The sequence below is a fragment of the Haliotis rubra genome, unplaced genomic scaffold (genome assembly GCF_003918875.1).
Source record: "Haliotis rubra isolate DU_JTF1 unplaced genomic scaffold, ASM391887v1 Scf400, whole genome shotgun sequence".
Taxonomy (NCBI): Eukaryota; Metazoa; Mollusca; class Gastropoda; order Lepetellida; family Haliotidae; genus Haliotis; species Haliotis rubra.
In genome coordinates, this window is record NW_025767081.1 from 89,910 (window position 1) to 117,367 (window position 27,458).

General features: G+C 38.8%; 2 protein-coding genes and 1 long non-coding RNA gene across 5 annotated transcripts; 2 read left to right on the forward strand and 1 right to left on the reverse strand.

The window, feature by feature from the left end:
* Positions 1-1,908: 1,908 nt before the first annotated feature.
* LOC124287476 lies at positions 1,909-11,854 on the forward strand. The gene is made up of 3 exons (XR_006901279.1): positions 1,909-1,986; positions 7,064-7,070; positions 11,822-11,854. It is a non-coding gene; the product is annotated as an uncharacterized LOC124287476 (long non-coding RNA).
* Positions 2,984-15,871, reverse strand: LOC124287473 (tRNA pseudouridine synthase-like 1). Of its 2 annotated transcripts, XM_046724029.1 has the most exons (8): positions 15,711-15,869; positions 12,815-12,884; positions 10,494-10,606; positions 9,207-9,290; positions 7,140-7,289; positions 4,106-4,337; positions 3,689-3,860; positions 3,316-3,463 (listed from the first exon to the last, which is right to left on the reverse strand). In XM_046724029.1, exons 1-8 carry the CDS (start codon positions 15,755-15,757, stop codon positions 3,441-3,443), a joined length of 891 nt encoding a protein of 296 aa, XP_046579985.1. In that variant the 5' UTR covers positions 15,758-15,869; the 3' UTR covers positions 3,316-3,440. The 2 variants fall into 2 exon arrangements, with proteins under 2 accessions (XP_046579984.1, XP_046579985.1); XM_046724028.1 differs by lacking the exon at positions 3,689-3,860 and having other exon boundaries at positions 2,984-3,463; positions 15,711-15,871.
* A 26-nt stretch (positions 15,872-15,897) lies between these two features.
* On the forward strand, positions 15,898-27,262 carry LOC124287475 (protein RER1-like). Of its 2 annotated transcripts, XR_006901278.1 has the most exons (8): positions 15,898-16,048; positions 17,548-17,639; positions 18,582-18,686; positions 20,509-20,608; positions 20,939-21,017; positions 21,411-21,546; positions 22,314-22,636; positions 27,251-27,262. XR_006901278.1 is itself a non-coding variant. In XM_046724031.1 (7 exons), exons 2-7 carry the CDS (start codon positions 17,562-17,564, stop codon positions 22,401-22,403), a joined length of 588 nt encoding a protein of 195 aa, XP_046579987.1. In that variant the 5' UTR covers positions 15,898-16,048; positions 17,548-17,561; the 3' UTR covers positions 22,404-25,604. The 2 variants fall into 2 exon arrangements, 1 of the variants encoding a protein (XP_046579987.1); XM_046724031.1 differs by lacking the exon at positions 27,251-27,262 and having other exon boundaries at positions 22,314-25,604.
* Positions 27,263-27,458: the final 196 nt, after the last annotated feature.

Here is a 27,458-nt window from a genome sequence, read left to right on the forward strand (position 1 = left end):
TTTAGGACTATCAGGGTGAATTGGTGATCACAATATCAATCACTGGCTTATCAGGTCCAGATTTGATTATTTACAGGTCACAGTCATACAGCTGGAATATTGCAGTGTGCCATTTAGCAACAAACACACCTGTTTCTGGGATTTGGGTTTTTTAAATATTATTTTATTTTTTCCATTTTTCCATTGGTACATGGACTCCAGTCATGTTTAAATACATTTTGTAGGTTTCAATTAGAAAACATCATACAGAATACATCACACAGAAGTTCAAAAAGGGATTATGTTCATCATAAGATGCTTGTTTGTTGTTTAACGCTGCATTTGTTAAAGTCCGTTTGGAAAAAAAAGAGATGCAAACCCTATTTTGGGCCTAAGTGTAATACTAGAGGTCAGAAAGTGTAATTTGGACCTAAAAAGTGTAATACGTGTCTGCCGATCGCTTCAACATGGTACACGGTTTCACGAAAGGAAGATTCTGGGCAGAAACACACGTGACCAATCATTATGAAGCTCCATACATCGAAAATTGTTGGTCATGTGACTCAAAATACTTTAATTCCTTGCAAGTTAATTGTAATGAGTGTGATGTTAAGAGTAAGCGATTCCTATCGGTGCAAGCCATTTCTGAACCCCTGCACCTGTGCGTTACGAAACACCCTGTGAAAATCTATCCACTTTATTGATTTTCGTAAAACGAGTAGAAAAGCGTAATTTTCGCAGATTCAGTGTAATGGCGTATTTAATGGTCAAAATCGTAATAATTACGCCCTAAAGCGTAAGGGTTGGCATCTCTGGGTGAACTAACAGTTCAACAAAATGTCAGAACTGGTCCTGAATGCACCAACAGCATTTAGTGACATGCCATTTAATACCAACACAAATATCATGTAACAACACTCAAACAAGATCATCATTTATTTCCTTATTTTGAAATTTTTCAAACACTTCAAACTTCATTATCTTGGCCCCTCCCTACAAAACGTTGGTAACTCTACAACAATCATAATTCCACAATGTATCATAAACTAACCACAGAGAGCTACATAAACAGGACCTGTAAAGTGAGTATGGTTTTACGCCGCTTTTAGCAATATTCCAGCAATATCACGGCGGGGGACACCAGAAAAGGGCTTCACACATTGTACCCATGTGGGGAATTGAACCCGGGTCTTCGGCGTGACGAGCAAACGCTTTAACCATTAGGCTACCCACCGCCCCAGGAACTGTAAAGCAAATCTAGTTTTCTCCCAGTATACATGCAAAAATAACCACAACAATCTGTAAGACAAGTGAATTTCCTTGACATGCTGCATTGTTATTGCTAATTAGAAGCATACAGCACAGCCAGTTTTACAAACATACAAACTGATAAAGTCTGTGACCAGCAGCTCAAGAAAGAAGCGGCAAAGTGAGTCTTGGTTTGTTTGTTGTGTAACGCCACACTCCGCAATATTCCAGTTATATGGAGGGCTGGAGGCAGCCTGTAAAGAATCGAATCTGGACCAGACAATCCAGTGATCAACAGCATGAGCATTGATCTATGCAATTGGGATATTATGACATGTGCCAACCAGGTCAGCGAGCCTGACCACCCGATCCTGCTAGTAGCCTCTTATGACAAGCATGGGTTACTGAAGACCAATTTTAACCTGGATCTTCACAGGTGGCAAACTGAGGCAACTCTGCCTAAGCAGCCTTAGACAACAAAGCCAGTCATGCATACAATCAGGCTTTACCAACTTCTTTCTGTCTGTTGTATGATGAAGTGTATTTTTTCGACACCTCATGTGAATGAATTAGTTTGGCTTCACGCCAGGGTACACCAGAAATTGGCTTCATAAACTGCCCATGTGGGAATCGAACCCAGGTCTTTAAGCGTGATGAGCGAACACTTTAACCACTAGGCTACCCTCATTTCAGGAGAATAATGAACGGAAAGAAAACAAATTTTTAAGGCAGGGGCAGATGCTCCTTTTTGAGAAAGGGGTGGGGTGTGCACACTTCCTTTTCACCCACATTTCAATGGTCATTGAACAAACTTTCAGGATAAAGGGGGTGTGCACCCCTGCAACCCCCCTCTGGATCCGCCTATGTAAGGTTGCATTGTTTGTTCTTGTTTGTTCAAGTGACAGTTTCATTCAACAATAGATCACTCCTTAGTCTGATACTAGATGTGCGGAGTCCAGGTAAGAAGACTGATTGGTCTCCAGGCAACCTCAGCTGGTTGTAAAAGGTGACTAAACTGATGGTCAAGCTTTGTGACGTGAATCTCATCATATGCCAGTGACATGGATGAAGGCTCATCATGTCAATCAATGAGTCTGGACCTGGCTCGATTATTCACAGGCTGCTGTCACAAAGTGGGGCCATTGCTGATCGCAGCAATTTACAAACATCAATCAACACATGACTAGTGTTGGGAATTGGTTAAAATCTCATAATTGATGATTGGTTCATTACTACCGATCAATCATCGAAAATATTTGGTTAGCGTCATTTATGAAATTTGTTAATGCACATAAAAATAAGGGGAAAAAAAACATATAGTTCTTTTGGGGTTTTTTGGCAAAATTTCATACCTTTAAAGGATGACTCGTATGTTAGGAGCATAAATTTCTTGGAATCTTTAAGATAAATTCAATCATGACTTGAAACGAGCATGTAGTGCTTACGAAATATAACAGACAAAACCAACCATGTGAAAAATATTGTTTATGAAAACAAGTGTTCCAGAATTGTTTGTGTTCGATTATGAGAAATTATGATCGATTGCTTGGTCGTTTAGTCACTATGACCAATCTTCTATTATTTCAATTAATCAGACCACCACTGCACATGACATGACCTGGAATGGTGACATTTTCACTCAAACAATACATTTGCATGGCTTCATAGAGGGGCAGCAAACATTCTAGACATCTTTCAGTCAAACCAAGAGACACAAGTCAAAATCTAACAAAAGAAGCATACTCTCAAACTAATGTATATAAAGTTACATTGATTCTCAATTCGGTGTCCCAGCTGTACATACTGGCCAAAGGTTGTGGAGGGGTGGGGTAAAACTAACTTGTACAGATCTGTTGATAAAAACAACAACTTCTGTGCGGAAAATGGGTGCCCCTTAGTGGCCTGTTAATCCATTACTTCTAACAGATAATAGCTTCAAAGAAAAACCTAAAAAGACGAAAAGAGATTGTCATGTGACCTTTCCCACTGATTTTTTAAGTATATCATTATTGCCATTATCCCAAGAGTTGCCTCCCCCAGAGTTGTCTCCCCCTGTCTCTGCCTGTTGTCGGTTGTCTCCTTCATCATGTGGATTAATTTCTCCTGTGACAGATTTTTCATCCCCATCAGTCGAGACAGTTTCCTGTATCCTCTCTGTACCAGACATGGAGCTTGTGTCTGTCGCAGACATTCCTCCTGCAGTCTTGTCCTCTTCATTTCGGTATGTATTCCAGATCTATAACACATACATATAGATTAAGAACAAAGGGGTGACATAAATTTCTTGATTTTGTTTGGCATTGAGTTTGTTTAACGGTGCATTCAACACTATTCCAGCTATATGGCAGCGGTCTGTAAGTAATCAAGACTGGACCAGACAATCCAGTGATTGACATCATGAGCATCAATCTACACAGTTGGGATACGATGACATGTGTCAACCAAGTCAGTGTCTGTTTACCTGCTGGTTTATATTTTACTCTCTCCAAGTAAAGTCCATTGGGGGATACTCTTGCCATGGCGGAAAATGACACATGATCTCTGTCCAATGGGTGTTCTAAAAGAAGGCGCAGCTCATCCAGGTGAAGCTTGCCCCTGGCCACTGCCACCATCGACGACACCATGTGTCGTACCTGTAAACATCATTCTTGTCAAAGATGATCACGAATGGAGTGATTGTATGAAAAAGCCCAAAATCATTTTTATCTTAAGTGTATAGAATAACATCCTAAATAAACTGCAAATAACCTCATTCATTAATGGATTAACTATTAGTTTCAATGTCAGTATAAATGTCATTGTTACTCTCATATAATTTCCACAAAAAAAGTTAAAACCACTAAATATACGGTACGCCCTACATCCTTCAGCAACCCACCTGATGATACAGGAAGGATTTGGCCTGAATATGGACATCCCAGAAATTACATTTCACTCCTTCGAGATGCTGACACACACCCTGGTCAGGCTGGCCTCCTCTCAGCCCTATCACAACATTCTTTACAGGGTTCTTAAACTGTGTTCCTTTCAGAGTTGTGAAGGCAGAGAAGTTGTGAGTTCCAGCGAGAAGTTCTGCAGACTTCACAAACAGATCGACATCAAAAGGAGACCTGGATAGAAACAGGATCAAGTATTAGATGATCTTAAAAGAAATGTGATCGGTGGTGCAATCTTATTGGTTAATAAATGTTAAATGGGATTCAGAAAAAGATCAGCCCTTTCCTTGAGTGTGACTACTAAGTTTAATTATCTCCTTTAGCACATGGGCTTCAATTTGACAAAATCAAACAGTATATTTTGAATTGTATTATTTATCAGGCAGGAATGTCATATTGCAATTTACACACAAACAAAAACAAGGATGAGAAAAGGGATGAAAAAGGACAAAGAAATGTGATATAAGCTGTAATATACCTGCACAAAAAGGAAATACAAAATGGCATAAACTAAACACATTGGCTGTTTAACTTCAACAAACTGTAGGTCAGTTGTTGTATAAGGTTGCACTAAAAATATTCCAGATCTGTGACGGCAACTTGTACATCACTGAATCTAAACCTGATAATCCAGTGATCCATATTATGAGTAACCGTAAACAGAATAATGACATACTGACAATACAAGTCACTGAGTATGGCCACCAGATCCATTCAGTTGCCTCTTATGTGAAGTTGCATGAAAGATAGCTCCAGGTCTTGTCATCCTAAAGATGACCTCATTGTTGTCTGGGATAGTATGGGAGAATGAGAGAGTGAGTGAGTTTTATTTTGCTCCGTTTTTCCCTCGTGGGGAATAGAACCTGGATCTTCAGAGTGACGAGTGAACACTTTAACCACTAGGCTACCCTACCGACCCAGATCATATGGGAGAATGATGACTGACAATTCGCATTTAGTCAAACTATGAATGACCAAAACTATAAATGTTGAGAAAAGCTCTGTCCAGGTTTTACAACACGGAGATACAGTATTGTATTCTGATACGAGGCCTATGATACAATACATCAATTCATGTATCATGATGCATATGATATATAAAGAGAAAAGTAAGATTAGTGTAAAAACTAGTGAAAAAAAGAAGCAGCTTACACAGGTTCTATAGTATTTCCTGATTGGCAACAAATAACAATATACCGTCGAGCCTATAAGTATCACACCCACAATTTCAGGATACATATGATATCACACCAATGGTTCAGGATATATATTGTATCACACCCACAATTTCAGGATACATATGATATCACACCAATGGTTCAGGATACATATCGTATCACACTCACAGTTCCAGGATACATATCATATCACACACAGTTTCAGGATACATACCACATCATACCCACAGTGTCAGGATAAATATCGTATCACACCAACAGTTTCAGGATACATATCTTATCACAGCCACAGTTTCAGGATACATACGATATCACACCCATAGTTTCAGGATACATATTATATCACACTCACAGTTTCAGGATACATATCGTATCACACACACAGTTTCAGGATACATATCATATCACACCCATAGTTTCAGGATATATATTGTATCATACACACAGTTTCAGGATACATATCGTATCACACACAGTTTCAAGATACATATCGTATCACACACACAGTTTCAGGATACATATCGTATCACACCCATGGTTTCAGGATACATATCGTATCACACCCATAGTTTCAGGATACATATCGTATCATACACACAGTTTCAGGATACATATCGTATAAGACACACAGTTTCAGGATACAAATCGTATCATACACACAGTTTCAGGATACATATCATATCACACACACAGTTTCAGGATACATATCATATCATACACACAGTTTCAGGATACATATCATATCACACACACAGTTTCAGGATGCATATCATATCACACACACAGTTTCAGGATACATATCATATCACACATACAGTTTCAGGATACATATACACACACAGTTTCAGGATACATATCATATAACACACACAGTTTCAGGATACATATCGTATCATACACACAGTTTCAGGATACATATCATATCACACACACACAGTTTCAGGATGCATATCATATCATATCACACACACAGTTTCAGGATACATATCATATCACACACATACAGTTTCAGGATACATATACACACACAGTTTCAGGATACATATCATATAACACACACAGTTTCAGGATACATATTGTATCATACACACAGTTTCAGGATACATATCATATCTCACACACAGTTTCAGGATACATATCTTATTACACACACAGTTTCAGGATACATATCATATCACACACACAGTTTCAGGATACATATCATATCACACACACAGTTTCAGGATACATATCGTATCACACACACATTTTAAGGATACATATCATATCAAACACACAGTTTCAGGATACATATATCACACACACAGTTTCAGGATACATATCATATCACACACACAGTTTCAGGATACATATCGTATCACACACACATTTTAAGGATACATATCATATCACACACACAGTTTCAGGAAACATATCGTATCACACACACAGTTTCAGGATACATATTGTATCACACCCATAGTTTCAGGATACATATCGTATCACACCCATTATTTCAGGATACATATTGTATCATGACTCCATCATATGCTTTCATGCTGTAGTGCTTATGGTTGAGGACTCTGACAGTGGCCACTTATGCATGTCCTTTCCATGCCTGACAAGCACCCTCTGACCTTTTGCTCTTCCCTTAACTCAAATCACACTGGCGTGGAACAGTTTAAACCTCTAACACTGTGGTGACTGTCATTGTCAAAGCCTTCTACATAAAGACTGACCCAGGGCTGGGGTAATATGTGAAAAGTAATCGCTTTAACCACTGGGCTACCCAACCAACCCCTATGTGATAAGCACTCACCGAACTACACTGATTCTGTTTCTCTCAACCACTGACAAGGCCTGTTGGAATCTACACTCTTCAGGTATAACAGCAAGTCGATACAAGTAATTGCGACCAGCAGCGTATCGAGACACAAAGTTGTCATGAACCTGCTGAATTCTCAATATCCTGTAAATAGAAAACATATCCTATTAAGAAAAACAGAGTTATAATTACATGTACTTCAACATGCATAGCATTAACACAGAGCATGGTCATACATCTCTTGGACATCCTTTTATCTGTGGGCTACTACAATCAGTGTCTGCCATTCAGCAGAGTAAAATGAGTGAGTGAGTTTAGCTTTACGCCGCACTCGGTAATATTCCAGCTATATGTCTGTAAATGATCGAGTCTGGCCCAGACCATCCAATGATCAACAGCATGAGCATCAATCTACGCCTGACCACCCCATGTCATCAGTCGCCTCTTATGACAAGCATGGGTTACTGAATATCAATTCTAACTCGGATCTTCACGTGAGAGTAAAATGAGAGCCTCAAGGCTCATCACATTTGAAAAACAGTAGACCCAGTAGAAAAATGTTGACCCAAACAATTCTTAGCTGAAAAGTGAGTGAGTGAGTTTAGTTTTATGCCGCTTTTCACAATATTCCAGCAATAACATAGTGGGTGACACCAGAAATGGGCTTCACACATTGCACCCAAGTGAGGAATCGAACCTGGGTCTTTGGCATGATGAGCGAACGCTTTAACCACTAGGCTACCCCACCGCCCTTTTTCGCTGAAGAGACATGCTCTTGCAATATACAATACAAAGGACAAATATCAATACATATCATTTAACCAACTGGTAAGCCATAGTGAAATTTGTGTGACAACAGCTGAAAACATTCAGGAAGAGTAACTTGCAAGTAACAGAGAACCACTGACATCTTTACATCACAAATTGGTCTCAACAAATCTGAAGATGAACAGAAAAGGCATGTCAGCTCCTTGTAAATAATATTTTCAAGCTCTATAGCAGTGCAGTTATAATATCCACAGTATCACAAGTAATGTGATACCTACTGCACTGCAGAGAGTGCATATAAACTGTTCTCTGCTTACATAAGTTCCCAATCAGTATGACTGATTAACGACCAAAGTACTAATTAACACGCATAATGAGTACTTTGAAGGTGAACCCTGTTTCACATAGCAATCTCAGTGTTATGGTTCATTTACCATGTTTATCGCTTAAAATAAACAGCAGGTCGCAATGACCTGCTGAGTCAGTCATAGACCCAGAAACAGATATACCCTAATGCAGCCCATGAAAGTCTACATGTGGCAAGTCCAGAAAACCACAGTTTCAGGATATTTTTCTGAAAGTGAAAAAAGTCTCTGCATTCCTCTTATTTTATTTATGAAAACAATTTAGACAACAGCCTGCCATTGTACAAAGCGATCCTAGACCTAAGGTGACTGTCATTCCCATACCATAGGGGCGGTGGGGTAGCCTAGTGGTTAAAGCGTTGGCTCGTCACGCCGAAGACCCGGGTTCGAATCCCCACATGGGTACAATGTGTGAAGCCCATTTCTGGTGTCCCCCGCCGTGATGTTGCTGGAATATTGCTAAAAGCGGCGTAAAACCAAACTCAGTCAGTCAGTCAGTCCCATACCATAACATACACTTAAGGTAGTTTTAGTGCTAAGGTTGTTTTGTACAATGGCACCCATATACTGATATATAGTCTCTGAGTTAGGAACCCTTTTTTTTGGCTATAAATATGTTCATTTCAGAGACTGAATGTTAGTACAGGGCCTGCTGAAATTGAAAACTATCAGCCCAAGAACAAATCTGTCTGCCTCGGAGCTACAAGCTGATGTTTATTACAAACAATGATTACAATACACCATTATCATGACCCATCCTCTGCTTCCTTTATGACATCACCATCTCAATCCCTATCAACTCAGAATGCACAGAACAACTTACTTGAGAGCTTGGCAAATTATAAGATCAACAGTGTTATTTGGTTCCACCATCAAGCGAAGACAGTTGACAACTACTAAAAACACAACTGAAACAGAATTACTATACTTGATGTCTTCTTTTGCTTTGTGGAGCTGAATGTTTAGAATAAACTTGAGACGGTCAAGGTCACTCTGCTCCTTCAGGCGACTCCTGTAAACACAAGCCAAGGTGTCCCCCAACAACTTTGTTCATATCGCATGTTAATATCAAAATTTATCTAGCCTCATGTAAGAATGTCGAGTTTTGATTGGTTCACGTGACTCTGATAAAATACCATGTACACCCGTCACGATACAAGAGTCATAATATCCTGCCACGCCTCGGTGACCGCGTGAAGTGAGAAAAGTGTGCATTGCCAAGCCTTTAGTAACGTGCGCTGCATTGAGATCAATCGATCAGCTGTTGTCAACATGGCATCTCACATAAATAAAAACAAGTCGATTCGATGAGTATTGTTTTCTTTTGATTTAGTAAAAACATTCGGCTAGATAAATGCGTTATCACGCAACTTATAATGATCATTTTATATATGGGTATATCAAAACGTTTGGTTCATACAAGTTAATATCAACATATGTTCATTATATACATGGGTATATCAAAACATTTGGTTCATACCAAAGTTATAGTCCATTTGATTTCATTTGAGACCGATGAATTGCTCACTAACACAATATCTAATAATTGCAACAAAACCAAATTTTGCACAGTCCCATGAAATCAACAGACCAACTCAGATGATTTGTATCATAATTTTGGACACCCAAATAAAAAACCCTGGAGCTGCCACACCCCTTTTCTTTAAACCCTGGATTTGCCCCACCCCTTTTCTTTAAACCCTGGATCTGCACCACCGTTTTCTTTAAACCCTGGATCTTCCCCACCCCTTTTCTTTAAACCCTGGATCTTCCCCACCCCTTTTCTTTAAACCCTGGAGCAGCCCCACCCCTTTTCTTTAAACCCTGTAACTGCACCACCCTTTTCTTTAAACCCTGGATCTTCCCTACCCCTTTTCTTTAAACCCTGGAGCTGCCCCACCGTCTTTCTAAAACCCTGGATTTGCCCCACCCTTTTCTGAAAAACCCTGGATCTGTCCCACCCCTTTTATAAAACTCTGGATCTGTCCCACCCCTTTTCTTAAAACCCTGGATTTGCACCACCCCTTTTCTTTAAACCCTGGATCTTCCCCACCCCTTTCCTTTAAACCCTGGATCTGCCCCACCCCTTTTCATTAAACCACGAATCTAGCCCACCCCTTTTCTTAAAAACCTGGATCTACCCAACCAGTTTTCTTAAAACCCTGGATCGGCCATAATGGGGCAGAAGTCTGTCCTGAACGTGTGAACAACTTACTCATGATGGAAATCAAAATGGACAGCATTGCAGTAGGCATGAACTTTCTTGTCAGTCCGGCTTGAGAGGTACAGGTTGGATTCCCATGGTGGCAGTAGTTTCTTCAAATGTCTCTAAAATAATACATTTCAGTAAGAAAAGGCAAATCATGATAAGGTTCTGCATGCAAGCAAGGGTCAACTGGTAGGAGGTGAGGTGAAATTGGGTTTAACATCATGCTTCAGAATATTTCGCTCATATGACGATGTGCATGCATGTGTATGTGTATGTGCGGCTGCTTGTACTAGCCCACACTTAAGCTGGTTTTATAGTGCTAGCCCACTGAGATACCATGTCGCAGTGAAGCATGAATATCCCACTCAGACACATTATACTGACACCGAGCCCACCAGTCCTTGGTGTACCCATCAATGCCGAGCGCCATGCAGGGACCAACAAGTACCATATTTTAACGTCGTATGGTATGACGCAGTCGGGGATCGAACCTGCGACCTTCCGCTCTCCGGGTGGACGCTCTAACCACTACACCACGGAGGCGGTCCAACTAGTAGGAAAATCAACATCAAGAAACTTATCTCTGTCTTAAAAGATATTCACATAAGAAGGCTCAATAACAATGTCTTATGATCATCATGTTCTACAATAAACTTTACATACTAATTGCAAGAAACATGTTACATGATTCAACACCATCCTTAGTACTAAAACTGCCATATAGCTGGAACAACATTGAGTATGGCGTTAAACAACACACAACATACCAACGATTATTCAATAGAAGCCAGAGGAATGTTACACTCACAGTGCATTGAACATTCAAAACTACCCACAAACTGATTCAATGACATTGTGTTCCAAAACGTCATCAATAATTTCTGCATACATCCTTTAGGTTACGTGAGCAGTGGGGTAGCCTAGTGGTTAAAGCATTCGCTTATTACGCCAAAGACCTGGGTTCGATTCCCCACATGGTTACAATGTGTGAAGCCCACTTCTGGTGTCCCCTGCCGTGATATTGCTGGAATATTGCTAAAAGTGGCGTAAAAATAAACTCACTCACGCACACTTTAGGTTACGTACTCAACAGCTGTGACTGATTAGGCCTATCCTGATCATAAGAGGTGGCCAAATGGAGAAGAAGTCGTAAGTTTGGAAACATTACCCCCCTCCACACCTCTCAGAATAAAATATGTTTTAACTAAACTAAACCAAATCACTCCAGTGCTTAGACTTGATTCATAACATGTCAAAGTACCCTGATGGATAAAAACAAGCCTGGGCCCCGTTTCACAAAGCTTATCAGGGGCGGATACACCTTTTGGAAAAAGGGGGGTGCACACTATTGAGAAAAGGAGGGGTGCCTGACACACACACACACACACACCCTCTGGATCCGCCTATGCTTATGATTGTAGCGCTACAACTGTCGTAACTCCTATATATACTTTAACATAGACTTACAAAAGTTGAAGAGCTGACATCGCTTTGTGAAACAGGACCCTGGTTAGCAACTATTTTGATGAATCAACTACAGGCAGGGTTGTTCTTTTCTGTCAAATACAAATTAAGCTGAATATATCATGCATACTTTTCATGTCATTGGGTGAAAGGCATGTTCAAATAAAATCCAACAAGTTCAATAGTATATTTTAACCAATGAGTGTTTACCTTTTGCATAAACTCACTCTTATTTATACAATAATTAATGACTCACACATGTGAGTCAACACGTTATTCACTCAATGTCAAACAGATATAAGTTACAGCATGTACAATATATTAGTGAGTGAATTTAGTTTAATGCCGCACTCAGCAATATTTCAGCTATAGTGCAGCTGTCTGTAAATAATCAAGTCTGGACCAGACAATCCAGTGATCAACAGCATGAGCATCGATCTGATCAATTGGGAACCAATGTCATGTGTCAACCAAGTCAGCAAGCCTAACCACCCGATCCCGTTAATCACCTCTTACAACAAGCATGGGTTATTGAAGATCAATTCTAACCCGGATCTTCACAGGTCTACAATATGTTAACATTTTTATGTGATGCTGTGAAGTGATCAAACTACAGTCTTTCAGCTGGGCAGAAGCTCAGTCCATAAAACCAGAGGTGTGTTCCAAAAGCTGTCAACATCTTCAAATGTTTCCTAATTAACAAAATCAGTCTGTAACACCATTTTGAAAACTGTGCCCTCTGACAGCAGAAGTTGATAGCTGCCAACATCTGCAGTGAACGCTCAGAAAGTACTTGCACACAGTACAGATCAAGGGGGCCAGGATGACTGATACTTTTGATTCCCAAAACGTCTGCAACCCACCTCAATAGTTCCTTGAACTGTCTTTACATCATGTCTGGCAAATCCACCAACTCGCTGGACTTGTATCCCGCTGGAGGAAACATTTCAAATTGATATTTCATAATATACATTTCTAAGAAATGTGCATACCAAAAAATACAATGAATTTCTTTTTTAAATTTGGTTTACAGATGCATGCAGGGTAACATGATAAGTGACAAAAATATGCATGATACTCAATGACTGAAATAAACATCTTCAGTTATCTGCAGTATCAAGTTCTTTTATGTCAAGGTCATAAAAGGGAGGTCACTCTCATTCTGTACCTAGCAAATCCATGCAAGGCCAACCAAACACACCAGTGCACCACCCCCTGAACTCCCCTTTCAAAATTCCTGGATCCACCCAGGCAGTCTACACAATAAGGAATAGGATAGGAATAGGAAAGCATTTAGACAATTTGAAAAACAGATAGGTGATCTCATTTAGGGACTGGCAGTCTTTATTGACTTTTCACTAAATATTTCTATTTTATGACAATGGTGTGAGTGAGTTTAGTTTTACGCCGCACTCAGCAATATTCCAGCTATATGGCGGCAGTCTGTAAATAATCGAGTCTGGACCAGACAATCCAGTGATCAACAGCATGAACAAAATCTATCTGCGCAATTAGGTACTGATGACATGTGTCAACCAAGTCAACGAGCCTGACCACCCGATCATGAATAGTGTCCTGGCACTGTAGCTCATCTCTTTATGCTGTCAACAAGTCTAAGTCTTGAAGACGTTGTGAAAGTTGCTGTCACACTGACATTCAAATACATTAGCATAAATACAGAGAAAGAATATAGATTTGAACAAAACATGTCACTATAATAGAGCTGCACAGGTACAACAGATATATACCATAGGTACGTTCCTGCATACCGACAACGATCCTTTCAGCATAAGTAGAACCATACATGCCAAATTTCAGCATCCCTTGTCTGCCGTTTTTAAGAGGAAAAGATCTTTTAAAATGAAAAAATAGACTTGACAGAATTTTATACATGCATAACAGCATATTTTGAGCAGAAATGGCAGAGCAGAGGCTATAAATAAGTTTCTTATTCGAGATGAACCTCTTAGACAAATTGAGATGTTATAACTGGTGTGACTACAGCTTCATCTGTCAAGTGGTTTCTACTGACACTGCATAAAAAAAATGGCTCTTGATTCCTTTGAACTTTTCAATATGGCCACTGGTAGCCATATTTGATTTTCAATCAAGATGTGTTGACCAAACTTGGTAATTCATAAGGTGACTATCTTACCAACCATGTTTAAGCATCTCGGGCATTTTAAGCTTTTGAAATGAACATTTCTTTTCTATTATGCTTGTATGACATCAAATTTGATGTGTTGAGATCCCACTGATATAACAAACCTCCACACATAATAGTGACTGATTCAGGGCAGCCACTGTCCAAATAATTCCAAATATGTAACAAAGACAAGTATGACTTATTTGCAATTATTAAGATGACGCTAATCTCCATTCTTAATCATCATCAGCTCTGCATTGTACATTGACTTGTCAGCCAATCCCTGCCACTCTGTCACTTTCATTAATTACTGTGTGTGACATTTATAACTTTAATTGGTCATCCCCTTGGCCGTGTTTACCATCACATCAATAAGTCCAAGACAATATCATTGTCTCTTTATCTGTCCATTGTTGTCTTTAACTATGCACTAGTATATGTTTACATCCATAATGTTAGTCAGGCCATTAGTCTAACTGCTTGTGAAAGGTTGAGCTGGAACTCTGCTTACCTCATTAATGTTTCATTATCAGACAATGACTGTCCTAAATCTACTGCTATGACACATAACATCAACCTAATCCATTGAGCCATTTCAAAAAAGACATTGAAAATTAATAATTTTCTTGAAGAAAATGCTGACATTGCTGCAAAAGTGTGAAAACATTTATACATTTTTAGCATTTAATAAAGTACCAGTATATCCAAATTTAAATTTTGTTTGCACTTCGCAATATTTCAGCTATGTGACGGAGGTATGAATCGTGTCAGGAGCACATACCACCCGTGAAGGTCCGGGTTAGAATGAGCCTTCTTTAACCCATGCTTGTTGTAAGAGGCAACTAACGGGATCGGGTGGTCAGGCTCGCTGACTTGGTTGACACATGTCATCGCTTCCCAACTGCGCAGATCGATGCTCATGCTGTTGGTCACTGGATTGTCTGGTCCAGACTCAATTATTTACAGACCGCCGCCTAATAGCTGGAATATTGCTGAGTGCGGCGTAAAACTAAACTCACTCACTCACTCACTAAACAAGTGACTGACATCATGATCATCATTCTACACTGTGAGTTCACCGTGAAGATCCAGGTTAGAATTGGTGTTCAGCAACCCATGCTTGTTGTAAGAGGAGCCTAATAGGATCGGGTGGTCAGACTCATGTTGACTTTGTTGACATATCATCATATCCCAATTGTGCAGATCGATGCTCATGCTGTTGATCACTCTTTAACCGTGCACCCATTCCTGCCTTTTATGGCAAGAATGGGTTGCTAATGGTACATATTAGTAACTACTACTATTCTGATACATAAGGGCCACTGCATGTTATTAAAGACCTGGTCGGACTTTATGTTTCAAATATGTTTTGTGACTGGCCTTTGATGCATACCAGAACAATTGTGGGTCAAGCAAACATGTGATTGATAACACTAACACACATCCAAAGTATTACCTCCTAATGTATGACACGAAGTGATGGAAATATATTCAACTGTCAAAGAAAATAATATATAAAAATAAAGGTGACTAATTCAACATTAAAATTCAAGAATTATCCGATTTCAGATACTTTATTTTATTGATATATAAGGAAACACATATCCACTGACCTATAACGTGTTCCAAGATACTGAAGAAACATAAGATATCTTCCCATAGTTAAGCCAATTCATGTTCTAATACTTCTGTCGTGACTGATAAAATATTTGTATCAATAACAATCAGAAAACACGTGCATACTCCAAACATAAATGTGAGAGGAAGTTTATACTTTTCAGACATGCGCAGTCTTTACCGGATGTTCAAAATGGAGTCGGCTTCGTGACAGCGAGGCATTGCAACGTGGCCGGATGATTAAAACCCAGATAATTGCGTGGTGTTTTTCGATTTAGAACATTTGTGTGCATTTCCAGGATCATTGACATCAAGGTGCCCATTTCACGTTAAAGTAAGTTATATAGATTTGACAGTATCGTCAACAATACCTGCTTCCCGATGCGGCCGAGGACGAAAGAATTTGTAAAATGGCGGATATGTGTGGGATAGACTGAATAAAATAATGACAGTTGTTGTCTAGTGTGTAATTGTTGGTTAAGGTCTCAGGGTAGGAACATTTCTGTAGAATTATCATAATACGTTTAAGTTTCCAATTTACAAATGTCTATTCTGAGGCTGCTGTGTCACAGTGTGAGAAAAGGTTGTATGACATTCGATCAATGGTGATCATTCATAAGCATGATTTAGCTAATTGTTGTGTGAGACTGCACCAGATATCATATGAGATAGATCCATCTATGAAGTCGGTTGCAGTTTATCTCTTTAATATGTAGGTTTAGTTGAGTAAAAGTTGGACCTTCGGTTCCCTTCCCTGTAAACCATTCCAGGAATTAATTCAGACAATTATCAGTCAGTGGTGATCATACACCATAGCATGATTTAGCTAATTGTTGAGACTGCACCAGATATCATATGAGATAGACCCATCTATGAAGTGGGGTGCAGTCTATCTCTTCAATATGTAGGTTTAGTTGTGTAAAAGGTGGACCTTCAGTTCCCTTTCCTGTAAACCATTCCAGGAATTAATTCAGACATTTATAAGTCTACCCGGGACAACTAATATGTAGACATGTTTTACAATTGTTCATGTGATAATCAAGACAACAGTGGATGTTCTTATGTATCCCAATACCCACACCACAATGATAACACAATCATAAAGAATGAAACATCCCTTTCCGTTCCTTATGGTTAATTGTAAGTTAATGTCAGAGTTAACTCTCTCATTTTTTTTGACAAATTAATTTGATGTAATCCTAAGTAATTCTAAATATTTAAATCATCTATTAGGTTTTTGTGGATGAAAGTGGCACACTAAAATGGAAACATTTAAGTGGTAATCACCAGGAAAATGAACACTAATCAGTAGCGGCTGGTTTGTTGGTTTGTTATGAAATTTATTAAACTATCAGGTCAGGGAAAACCATTACATAATATGTCAGGGAAAGAATAATATCCTAAACGATGAATTATCTACACCCATACTTGTGTATAATAGAATCAATTTGGGATTCTTTTCAGTAACAAGCATTTGCACAATGCAGAAGTAGTATCATGAACATATATTCTTAGGCATTATATTTTGACTTGGTATGTTTGTAAAACATTCAGTTTTAACTGAATATTTTATCAATAACCGATGGGGAGAGGCAACTGCAGTAATCACTAATGCGCAAACATTTTTTCTAACTTATATGTTAAATTATAAGTGGTTGTCATGGTTATATACCAGTTAGGAAGAATACAATCTGAGGTATAATGCTTGGATTGGTGTATTATTCCTGATTTGATATTGACCTGCGTGGTAAATTGTAGTACTTTACAATATTGATGCATCAAAATTAGTGCAGTACATGACAGCATGATTATTTGTTTGTTCATTTCTTTCAGTTCTTTAGAACAGGATGTCAGCCATCATTGAAGAGCCCCAAACACAATCAAAGCCTAATGTTATAGCAAGAGCGTATAGACATTTTAGTGAGGTGAGATATATTTACATATTGCAAACTGCAGTGCAGATTTGCTGAAATGCAAGTTTTCATTTTCATCTTGAGCATTTTGTTATGAAATGGAGTTCTGTTTTGTTCATCTGGAGCAATGTGAATTAGTTTCATGATTTTGTGCTACAGACAATGGTCTATGGTAGTTTCTTTACAGAAACCTCCTCCATCACAATGCCTGTAGGCTGGTGGTCTCAGTGATAGTGTTTTGGGGTGACCAATTATCAGGGTTATTAAAGTCAGATTAAGTATTTAATGCTTTGAAAAATCATGTTTCAATTGTACATGGTCCAGTAGCAATACACTGGAGACACAATGAAATATCAAATATTCAAGAGTTTCCAGTTAAACATCAATATCATGTGCACTATTTATTAATTGTGTCAAAAGAAGTAATTTATTACTGGATGAATAGTAATCCTGTTGTCATTAACATTTCATTTCAGTTTTATGAGAGACAAGCTTAGTAAAAAAGGTTACCAATGTCCTGAAGGGATAAGCCAGTCATGTATGAAGTCACTCATTGCATAGTTTGATTCAGATATTGAAAAGGGGGCGGTGGGGTAGTCTAGTGGTTAAAGCGTTGGCTCATCGTGCCGAAGACCCGGGTTCGAATCCCCACATGGGTACAATGAGTGAAGCCCATTTCTGGTGTCCCCCGCCGTGATATTGCTGGAATATTGCTAAAAGCGGCGTAAAACCAAACTCAGTCAGTCAGTCAGATATTGAAAAGCATACTATCAAGCTCAGTGGAGAGAAATGGGACAGGCTTTGTTAGTTATTACCATATACGTCAAGTTCATGTTTATATGTTTCAAGTTCAAAGATTCATTTAAAGCGCTGTTATTGTTTGTACACTTCAATTCCAAAGGACACACTTATGTTACTGAATGTCATTAATACAATACTGTCTCCATGCTGCAGCGTCAACAGTACTGGTTAGATCGGGCCACACCCCACAACACAGGAAGATGGGTTTTTTCAGTTGTCCTGGCAGCCCTGTATCTACTCAGAGTCTATCTTCTCCAGGTAAGTACAGTCATTATTCCATGTGACACATGCATTGAGACCTGTGAAGCTCCGAGGTTAGAATTGGTCTCCAACAACCATGTTGTAACTGTAGGAGGCGACTGACATGAAATGGTGGTCAGATTTGCTGACTTCGTTGACACATGTCATCAAATCCCAGTTGTGTATATCAATGCTCATGCTATTGATCACTGGGCTGTCTGGTCCAGACTTGATTATTTACAGACCATATGGTTTGGAATATTGCTGGATGCAGCATTAAACAACAAACAAAAATGCACTGAAATTTCACATAGTGTGAGGTGTTGCTCATGATATCTGTCAATTGTTTGTCTGGTCCAAATTTTTAATTAATGGACTCATGATATGGCCTGACTGTTGCTGAGTGACAGTGTGCTATCCACAGTCACCTCTAATGTCTGTGGGGGCGGTGGGGTAGCCTAATGGTTAAAGCGTTGGCTCGTCGCCGAAGACCTGGGTTCGAATCCCCACATGGGCACAATGTGTGAAGCCCATTTCTGGTGTCCCCGCCGTGATGTTGCTGGAATATTGCTAAAAGCAGCGTAAAACCAAACTCAGTCAGTCAGTCTAATGTCTGTGACCTGTGAAGATCCGGGTAAGAATTGGTCTTCAGTAACCCATGCTTGTCCTAAGAGACGATTAACAGGATCAGATGGTCAGGCTTGCTGACATGGTTGAGAAATGTCATCGTACCCCATTTGTGTTGATCAGTACCCCTGATGCTGATCACTGGATGTCAGGTCCAGCCTCGATTATTTACAGACCACAGCCCAGGGCGTATGTACGGATAAAAAATATGCACGATACAGAAGGACATATTTTGGAAAAAGTAGCAGATACGCACCACAGCAATGGTGTACGGTCTTAGAATCATTTACAGTTGTATTTATCCGGAAAAAAGAATTGTTTTATTGTTCATTGTTACCTGTTTACACAAGAGTAGCAATGTTGTGTGTCCCCCGCCGTGATATAGCTGGAATATTGCTAAAAGCAGCATAAAACTAAAACTCACTCACTCACTCACTTTTCAAGAAAGACAGGACATGGGGTAGCCTTTTGGTTAAAGTGTTTGCTTGTCACGCCAAAGACCTGTATTCAATTCTCCACATGGGGACAATGTGTGAAGCCCATTTCTGGTGTCCCCCAACGTGGTATTGCTGGAATATTGCTAAAAGCAGCATAAAACTAAAACTCACTCACTCACTCACTTTTCAAGAAAGACAGGACATGGGGTAGCCTTTTGGTTAATGTGTTTGCTTGTCACGCCAAAGACCTGGATTCGATTCCCCACATGGGGACAATGTGTGAAGCCCATTTCTGGTGTCCCCTGCCGCCGTGGTATTGCTGGAATATTGCTAAAAGCAGCATAAAACTAAAACTCACTCACTAAAACATGCTTGTCATAGGACTGGAAAGGCTTTTTTGCACACACAATCCCTACTTGTCCAAACACCTGAACACCACATTTTATGATATTTTGTGGTTCAATACCCTGATCCCTCCAAACCAAAATATTAAAACAGGGCAGGATGGCTTTGAGTCAGTATACTGTTCCTAAGTGGGGTAACTGTAAATCTAATGCACAGTATCTCAGTGGGCATCACTGTAAAACAGGCATGATTCTAGATGGTTACAAGCAGCCTCAGACACAAGCATGCTTGTCGCTACATTATTGAACTAATCCTGGTTGTCAACCATTGCATGTTCTGCCTAGCACTATGTCAGACACTATTGTATGTTAGATAAAAATTAGATTTCTCATGTGGTTGTTAATTAATGTTGTTGTTTTATATTTTTTCAGGGCTGGTATATAGTAACATATGCACTCGGCATCTACCTGTTGAATCTATTTATAGCTTTCCTTACACCAAAAATAGATCCTGCTCTTTTAGATGACAATGGTAAGTAATCAACCAATATCTTCCTTGCTTGTATCTTAGTATCTTAGAGATTTAGTCTTCTTAGGGAATGAGTGAATGCAAATTCGCATAAGTACAGTCATGTTAACAAAGAATTGCTGTAAGCTGTTCACGCTCAGTCGCTTTGTGCAATCCTTCTAGCTTGGAGTGCATCCAAATACTGTTCATAGTGAACAGCTGGCTCAAACATTTGACCAAGAAAGATTCTAAAATTGTACTGCATATGACCCAAAGGAAGAGCACTAATTGGACCAGAGCCTTTTGCTAAAATTATATATATATATATATGTATGTATGTTTATTTCATCGCAGATGATGGTCCGTCATTGCCAACGAAAGCAAATGAAGAGTTTCGTCCTTTTATGAGAAGATTACCAGAATTTAAATTTTGGTGAGTATTATATTCTTCATTTGTTGTAAGCAGTAGTCAGAAATTGCTGATTGCTTGGGTTCAGTCTTACACTTTGCCATGGTTTAGCTGAAGACATTGCAAGAGTTAAGCTCTGCAAATTTGCCAAGGTTTAGCTCTACAAATTTGCCAGGGTTTAGCTCTACAAATTTGCCATGGTTTAGCTCTACAAATTCCCAGGCTCTACCCTTATGCATTCTTATACATGTTGCCAGAGTTGTTCCTCACTCATTAACAGGTTTACTGTTTTGTCTTACCGGGGTTAGCTCTTCACATAGCCAGTGGGGTTATTGTTCATTTGTTCTTTTCTGTGATAAAGACTATTAGTTGTTGTTTGTAAGATATGCCTTATCCATTTCACATTTATCATTTCAGGTACTCTGCTTCCAAGGCCATAGTGGTGGCAATGATATGTACATTTTTTGATGCACTTAACATCCCTGTATTCTGGCCCATCCTCGTCATGTATTTCATCATTCTGTTCACCATTACCATGAAAAGGCAGATAAAAGTAAGTATAGGTCTCTTCAATATGAAGAATGAAAATCATCTGGTCAATGTCAGGATCCTGATGGGGCAGTGGAGTAGCCAAGTGTTCAGTTGCTCGGGTTCAGTTCCCCACATGGGTACAATGTGTGAAGCCCATTTCTGGTGTCCCCCATCCTGATATTGCAGAAATATTGCTGAAAGCGGCGTAAAACTATACTCACTCATTCACATTTTTGTTGACCCGTGAAGGTCCTGGTTAGAATGAATTTTCAGTAACCCATGCTTGTCGTAAGAGGCGACTAACGGAATCGGGTGGTCAGGCTTGCTGGCTTGGTTGACACCTTTCACCGGGTCTCAATTGCGCAGATAGATGCTCATGCTGTTGATCACTGGATTGTATGGTCCAGACTTGATTATTTACAGACCACCGCCATATAGCTGGAATATTGCTGAGTGCAGCTAAACTCACTCACTCACATTTTTGTTAGGATTTTTTTTCTATATATTTTACCGAATTTGAGGCAAAAATCCTTTCTGGACATTATTGGTTAAATGTCACTCAGAATTTAGATATGCTAAATGGATTGGAATTATAAATACATGAGAATTTAGATATGCTAAATGGATTGGAATACTATATACATGAGAATTTAGATACACTAAATGGGTTGGAATTATAAATACATGAGAATTTAGATATGCTAAATGGATTGGAATTATAAATACATTGTATGGCTTTCCATCTGTATACCTTGTTTACTTTCAACTTTATTTCCTCTTTCTTTTCAGCATATGATAAAATATAGGTATCTGCCATTCAGCCATGGAAAAGCAAAATACAAGGGCAAGGAAGATTCTGGCAAAGTTGTCTCCAATTAAATACACCAGACAATACAGGGAAGGACATCGTTGGGTCATCACCCCATCGACTGTAGAGACCATCGGTGCCATGATCTGTTCCAACAAATGTGTACAGAACTTTTAACTGTTGTCATAGTCAAATGAATTTGATGTCCTGGATGTTCTCATGAGGAGAGTTTGAAAGTTGTACATAGAGCTTGTGAGTTATCTCCCCAGGGTACGTTGTAGTTACCCCCACTGTTCATGTTATGGTTGGACAATGTACAAGGTTAAAGTCCTTGTGATTTGTTTGCTTTTAGAATGGAAAAGTACAAAAATAAATATCAGGTTCAACAATGGCTGTTTCTGTTTTGAAAATTTTAAAAAAATATACTTGATCAATCACCTTGCAGTGTTTTTTGTTCTATTCTTACACAATCACCATGTAAAGTTTTACTTTAAGGATTACGCTCAAGTTTGCTATTTTGTTTCTTGAAATGTTGATATACCCGTACAAGCTTGTTTTTGACAGAATATGTTGCAATTTAGTACAGGGACATGTACCCTGTAATGAAAATCAGGTAACTTCTCAATCAGTGTGATTGGTGTGTTATTCATGATGTAACAAATCTATGATGCCATTTGTGTCATGATACAGATCAGTCTTGTGCTACGATCGTTGATCCAATAAATATGTCTTCTTTTATAACATTCATAGCATATGGAGGAGCAACTCTAATGAGAAATATCCACTTGATATATAAAACAATCATTCTTTAAGCATCTGTTTTTAAAATAGATGAGCAGATATATTTGGGATGCTATTAGTGTGAAAAAGCTTCAATATTGGCTCAGTACATTGTATATAGTCCTATTTATGTCAGGTTGTTTGATGCTCAAATGTAGATAAAAAATTAAACATTTTCAGATGTAATTGTCATTTGATCTTTTAATGGGAAGAAGTAATGCAACAGTAATAACCAGAGTTTCTGTAAGTCTTATGAACAATGAATGGTAACATGCTCTGTTGATGAACTGAGGGAAGGCAAACTGTATGTAGTGTGTATCTGAACATTTTCATGTATGTTTTGTAAATGGATGTACAAATGGGACTGCTCTGTATCGTTGACCATTGGTTCATCCTACCATGTGATGTGGTGAATCCACAAAATATCCATCCTTTATACCACTAGTAATCAGAAATAATGAGTATGTAGTTTAAGATCTTGAGAATCAAGGGAATGTATCCCCGAGTTTGTGAAGGTTTAGTAAAAATACATGCCCCAAAGGATGTCAAATTTCACCCAATTCCCTTTTCAAAATATTTCCAGCCACGAGCATGAATGGTGATTGTCCTGTTTTTCATCCTACTTTGCTGTGAAATTACCACAAACCATCACATTAACCAGAGATAACACTGTATAGACACAAGCACTGAGAGAGCTGATCCAGTTTGAACATTCACATTGATGTAGGTCCGTGGCTTGCTGTTATATAATAACCATCCAAGTACGAGGACAGCAAGTGTGCAGTAATCTCTCCAGGATTTACCTCGCATTCCATACTAAGTGCCCTTGGCAGGCAAATTAGGATATAAATGTTATTTTGTTCAAAGTGGGATTATTTTTAACATTTATATTTTCTTATATTCAGAATACTTTACTATTGCTTTCTGTGTAGTAGTATGAAGCTTAAGAACCTTTTCCAAAGGTCCTCTTATCAGTGAAATACCAGTGTCTGCAAAAGTGTAAGCTGCCCGAGGAAATGTATTTGTCCGAAGTATACTCTGCTAATTAGAACTGCAAGTATAAAGATAAGCTGTATCCAAGAAAAATGTTTCAACAATTCTCATTTCATCATGATGCATCATTAACTACAGAGTTATGTGATGCATGAAAAATCTAAATTTGTCTTCATACAGGTCCATATTCTATAAAGGAGCTATATTCTGTCAATAAGCAGCATATTTTTGTCTTAAATCACATATTCTGAAGCTAATTGTCCAAAATACTGATTCTTCAGTAAAGGGTGAAAAGGACATGTCACTTTTTATTCAGTGTGTCAGTGATTTTATTGCCAAATTCTTTTTCATGTTATCTTTGAACTGACATGTTTGATGAATGGTTTTGTATCAAAGACCATCAGTGTGTTTCCAGTTGAATAATATAAAGTGTTTCTCCCTTGTAGATCAGAGAAAAATGATACCAGGAGACATTTTTTCTTTTGTGCAGCCTCACTAGATTCACTAGGTTCCAGTTCTTGATAAAAAAAGTAGAAAGCTTAGTAATATATACACATATGTATGTCTAGTCAAGAAACTGATTTTATAGTAAAGTTTAATTTTGATTTTAATTTTTAATGTAATTTTCGCTTCATAGAAAATGTGAATGTATCCTCTTTCACAATATATGTAGATAGATATTGGTAATATCGGCAATAGAAATTAGCCTGGAATGTCTTGTTGGCACAGACTAGCATGTTAGTAATACCTTCTATTCCTGGAATAGATACACGTTTCTTTGAGTAGATGTACGTTTCTAGTTGCTGCTCACCCATAACCGGTTTTTAGGTTGATGTTTAGATAACCAGATCTGATATTTTGGTGAAATATCGAGACCATTGTAATGGGAGATGAGAATCCCAGCTGTTTGATTGTATGTGTGTAGGTACACCACGGAGGCCATGCTTTCAAATGTCTCAGATCTGCCATCAAACTATGCATCATCACTGTTTCCTGCAGAAAGAAAATATACTACACATAAGAAGTTAAGGAACAAGACGTTAACTCTGGTTTTAAAGAATCAGATGTTCTTAACTTCCTTTGAGCGAAATGTTTTCAGAGATACTGTTCAGATTAAAATGTTTAGATTTGTGTGTTCTAGGATACCATTTGAAGAGTCAGTAAATGTTGATTGTTTAGTGGAATGTTTAGGGATTATGTAATGTAGTGTTACTATACATGATGATCTGGTGAAAAAGTACAATATTCATGGATATTGTCTTGTATTTATGTTCAATAAATGTAAGAAATTTGAGATGATTCAGGAAATACAGTATTTACATCAAAAATATTATTTTGGGTGAACAAGTCATTAACAAGTGGTAACAGGCTTGCGTGTGACAGACGATGACTGAGCCATATGTGTGATCGTATGGTTCCTGCCTCATGTACAGAGATGAATGCCATAACACATGTACATAAACATCACTAATATCAGATTATAAAATATTGATATCTGATTCTCTTTGTTTGTTTGTTCTTGATGGACCAGGACAGTGGAGTGGCCTAGTGGTTAAAACGTTCGCTCGTACCGCTGAAGAGTCGAGTTCAGTTCCTCACATGGGCATGTGTGAAGCCCATTTCTGGTATCCCCCATCATATTGCTGGAATAATGGAGTGAAGGACAGATCTGCATCACTTAAGTCTGTCCTCGGTGGGGGCAGTAGGGTAGCCTCGTGGATAACACGTTTGCTTGACACGCCAAAGACACTGGTTTGATTCCCCACATGGGTACCATGCGTGATGTCCATATCTGGTGTCCCCCACCATGATATTGCTGGAATAATGGAGTGAAGGACAGATCTGCATCACGTAAGTCTGTCCTCGTTTGGGGCAGTAGGGTAGCCTCGTGGATAACACATTTGCTTGACACGCCAAAGACACTGGTTTGATTCCCCACATAGGTACCATGCTGGAATATTGCTAAAAGCGGCGTAAAACCATACTCATTCAGTCTGTCTGTCCTCCCATATCACGGTGACTGGAATACTGTTCACAGCAGCCACAAACCCTACTCATTTACCTTTGACAGTTCTCACAGGTCAAGAAATTATGAAAGTCCCTTTGGACAAACAGGGTCTACATAATATAAGAAATGTAAAATACTTTTTATTTATCAAATGTATTTGCAATAAGTGCCCTTCTCCAGAGAGTAGGTTTAGTTGTAAACTGCACTCAGCAGTATTCCAGCTGTAAATAATTGAATCTGGTCCAGACAATCCAGTGATCAACCGCATGAGCATTGATCTATGCAATTGGGAACCAATGACATGTGTCAACCAAGTCAGCAGTCCTGACCACCCGATCCCATTTGTTACCTCTTACGACAAGCATGGGTGGCTGAAGACCAATTCTAACCCGGATCTCCACTGGTACCTTCTCTAGCAAGTGCCCCCAGACAACTTTTGGACCAAACTGCAATTAATTTTTTCAGCATGCCTTGCTAATACCAACAATCCATTTGTGCTTGGGGAGAAATTACAGGCATAATTGCAAAAAGAAGTAGTGTGGACATAGTAGAAAGGGCATGTAATTCTCCTGGAAGTACGATTTGTTTTCATTTGAAATAATTTCACTTCTAACAGATCCCTAAGAACAAAATAAGTCTACCATAATTTGGAGTGTGACCATGACCCTACAAAGGTCACCTTGAAGTTGATGAGATTAAGAACCCACGGGGGGAGTATAAGGGGCTGCAATTCATTGTGCAAAGTTTTATCCCTTTGGCAAGCCAGAAACCTATGATTCTGAGTTCAAATCCAGTTTCACGCTAGCAATGTTTTTTGGTTTGTTTGCACCATATCCCATACTCATTGGTTTTCTTTCCAGATCCATGATACAAATGTTCATTGCACTTCATATGCTTATGTAAAGCAGGGTGCAATTTAGCCACAAACAGGTTGCACCTTTGCAAGTTAATTTTAGCTGGTGCAAGTAACATTTACCACCAGGTTGCATCCAGTGCAAGTAACTTAAAGCTTCAAAACATAGTAAATCATCATAGCAACAGTGTTAATAATGAAACTAAGCTGTTCATTATTTGATTAAACCTTTTTAAAGCTGAATTATGTTTTTTCTCTCATTGAAAGTTTCATTATGATAAAAGGAATTGAAATAATCTGTTGCACAGTGCATTAGTAACTTTTTAGCACTTTTAGATTTGGTAAGATATCTGTTTTCTTAGATGTTTTTGGGGGTGCAACCAATATTTTGAAAGTACAACCCAAAGTTTGCAATCTCTTCAAGGCAAGCTAAATGACACCCTGAGTAGTATACGGGACCAGGTCCCATAGCCCCATTGTGTATACTACTCC

Excerpts from the sequence above, each read along its gene's own strand:
- LOC124287473 (XM_046724028.1), bottom strand. The coding sequence starts at position 15,757 with ATGGGAAGATATCTTATGTTTCTTCAGTATCTTGGAACACGTTATAG. Across the intron at positions 10,607-12,814 it reads CAGTTCAAGGAACTATTGAG|AGACATTTGAAGAAACTACT; the intron begins GTGGGTTGCAGA and ends GTATTATTTTAG. Across the intron at positions 4,338-7,139 it reads AACAGAATCAGTGTAGTTCG|GTCTCCTTTTGATGTCGATC; the intron begins GTGAGTGCTTAT and ends GTTTCTATCCAG.
- LOC124287475 (XM_046724031.1), top strand. The coding sequence starts at position 17,562 with ATGTCAGCCATCATTGAAGAGCCCCAAACACAATCAAAGCCTAATGTT. Across the intron at positions 18,687-20,508 it reads TCAGAGTCTATCTTCTCCAG|GGCTGGTATATAGTAACATA; the intron begins GTAAGTACAGTC and ends ATATTTTTTCAG. Across the intron at positions 20,609-20,938 it reads TGCTCTTTTAGATGACAATG|ATGATGGTCCGTCATTGCCA; the intron begins GTAAGTAATCAA and ends ATTTCATCGCAG.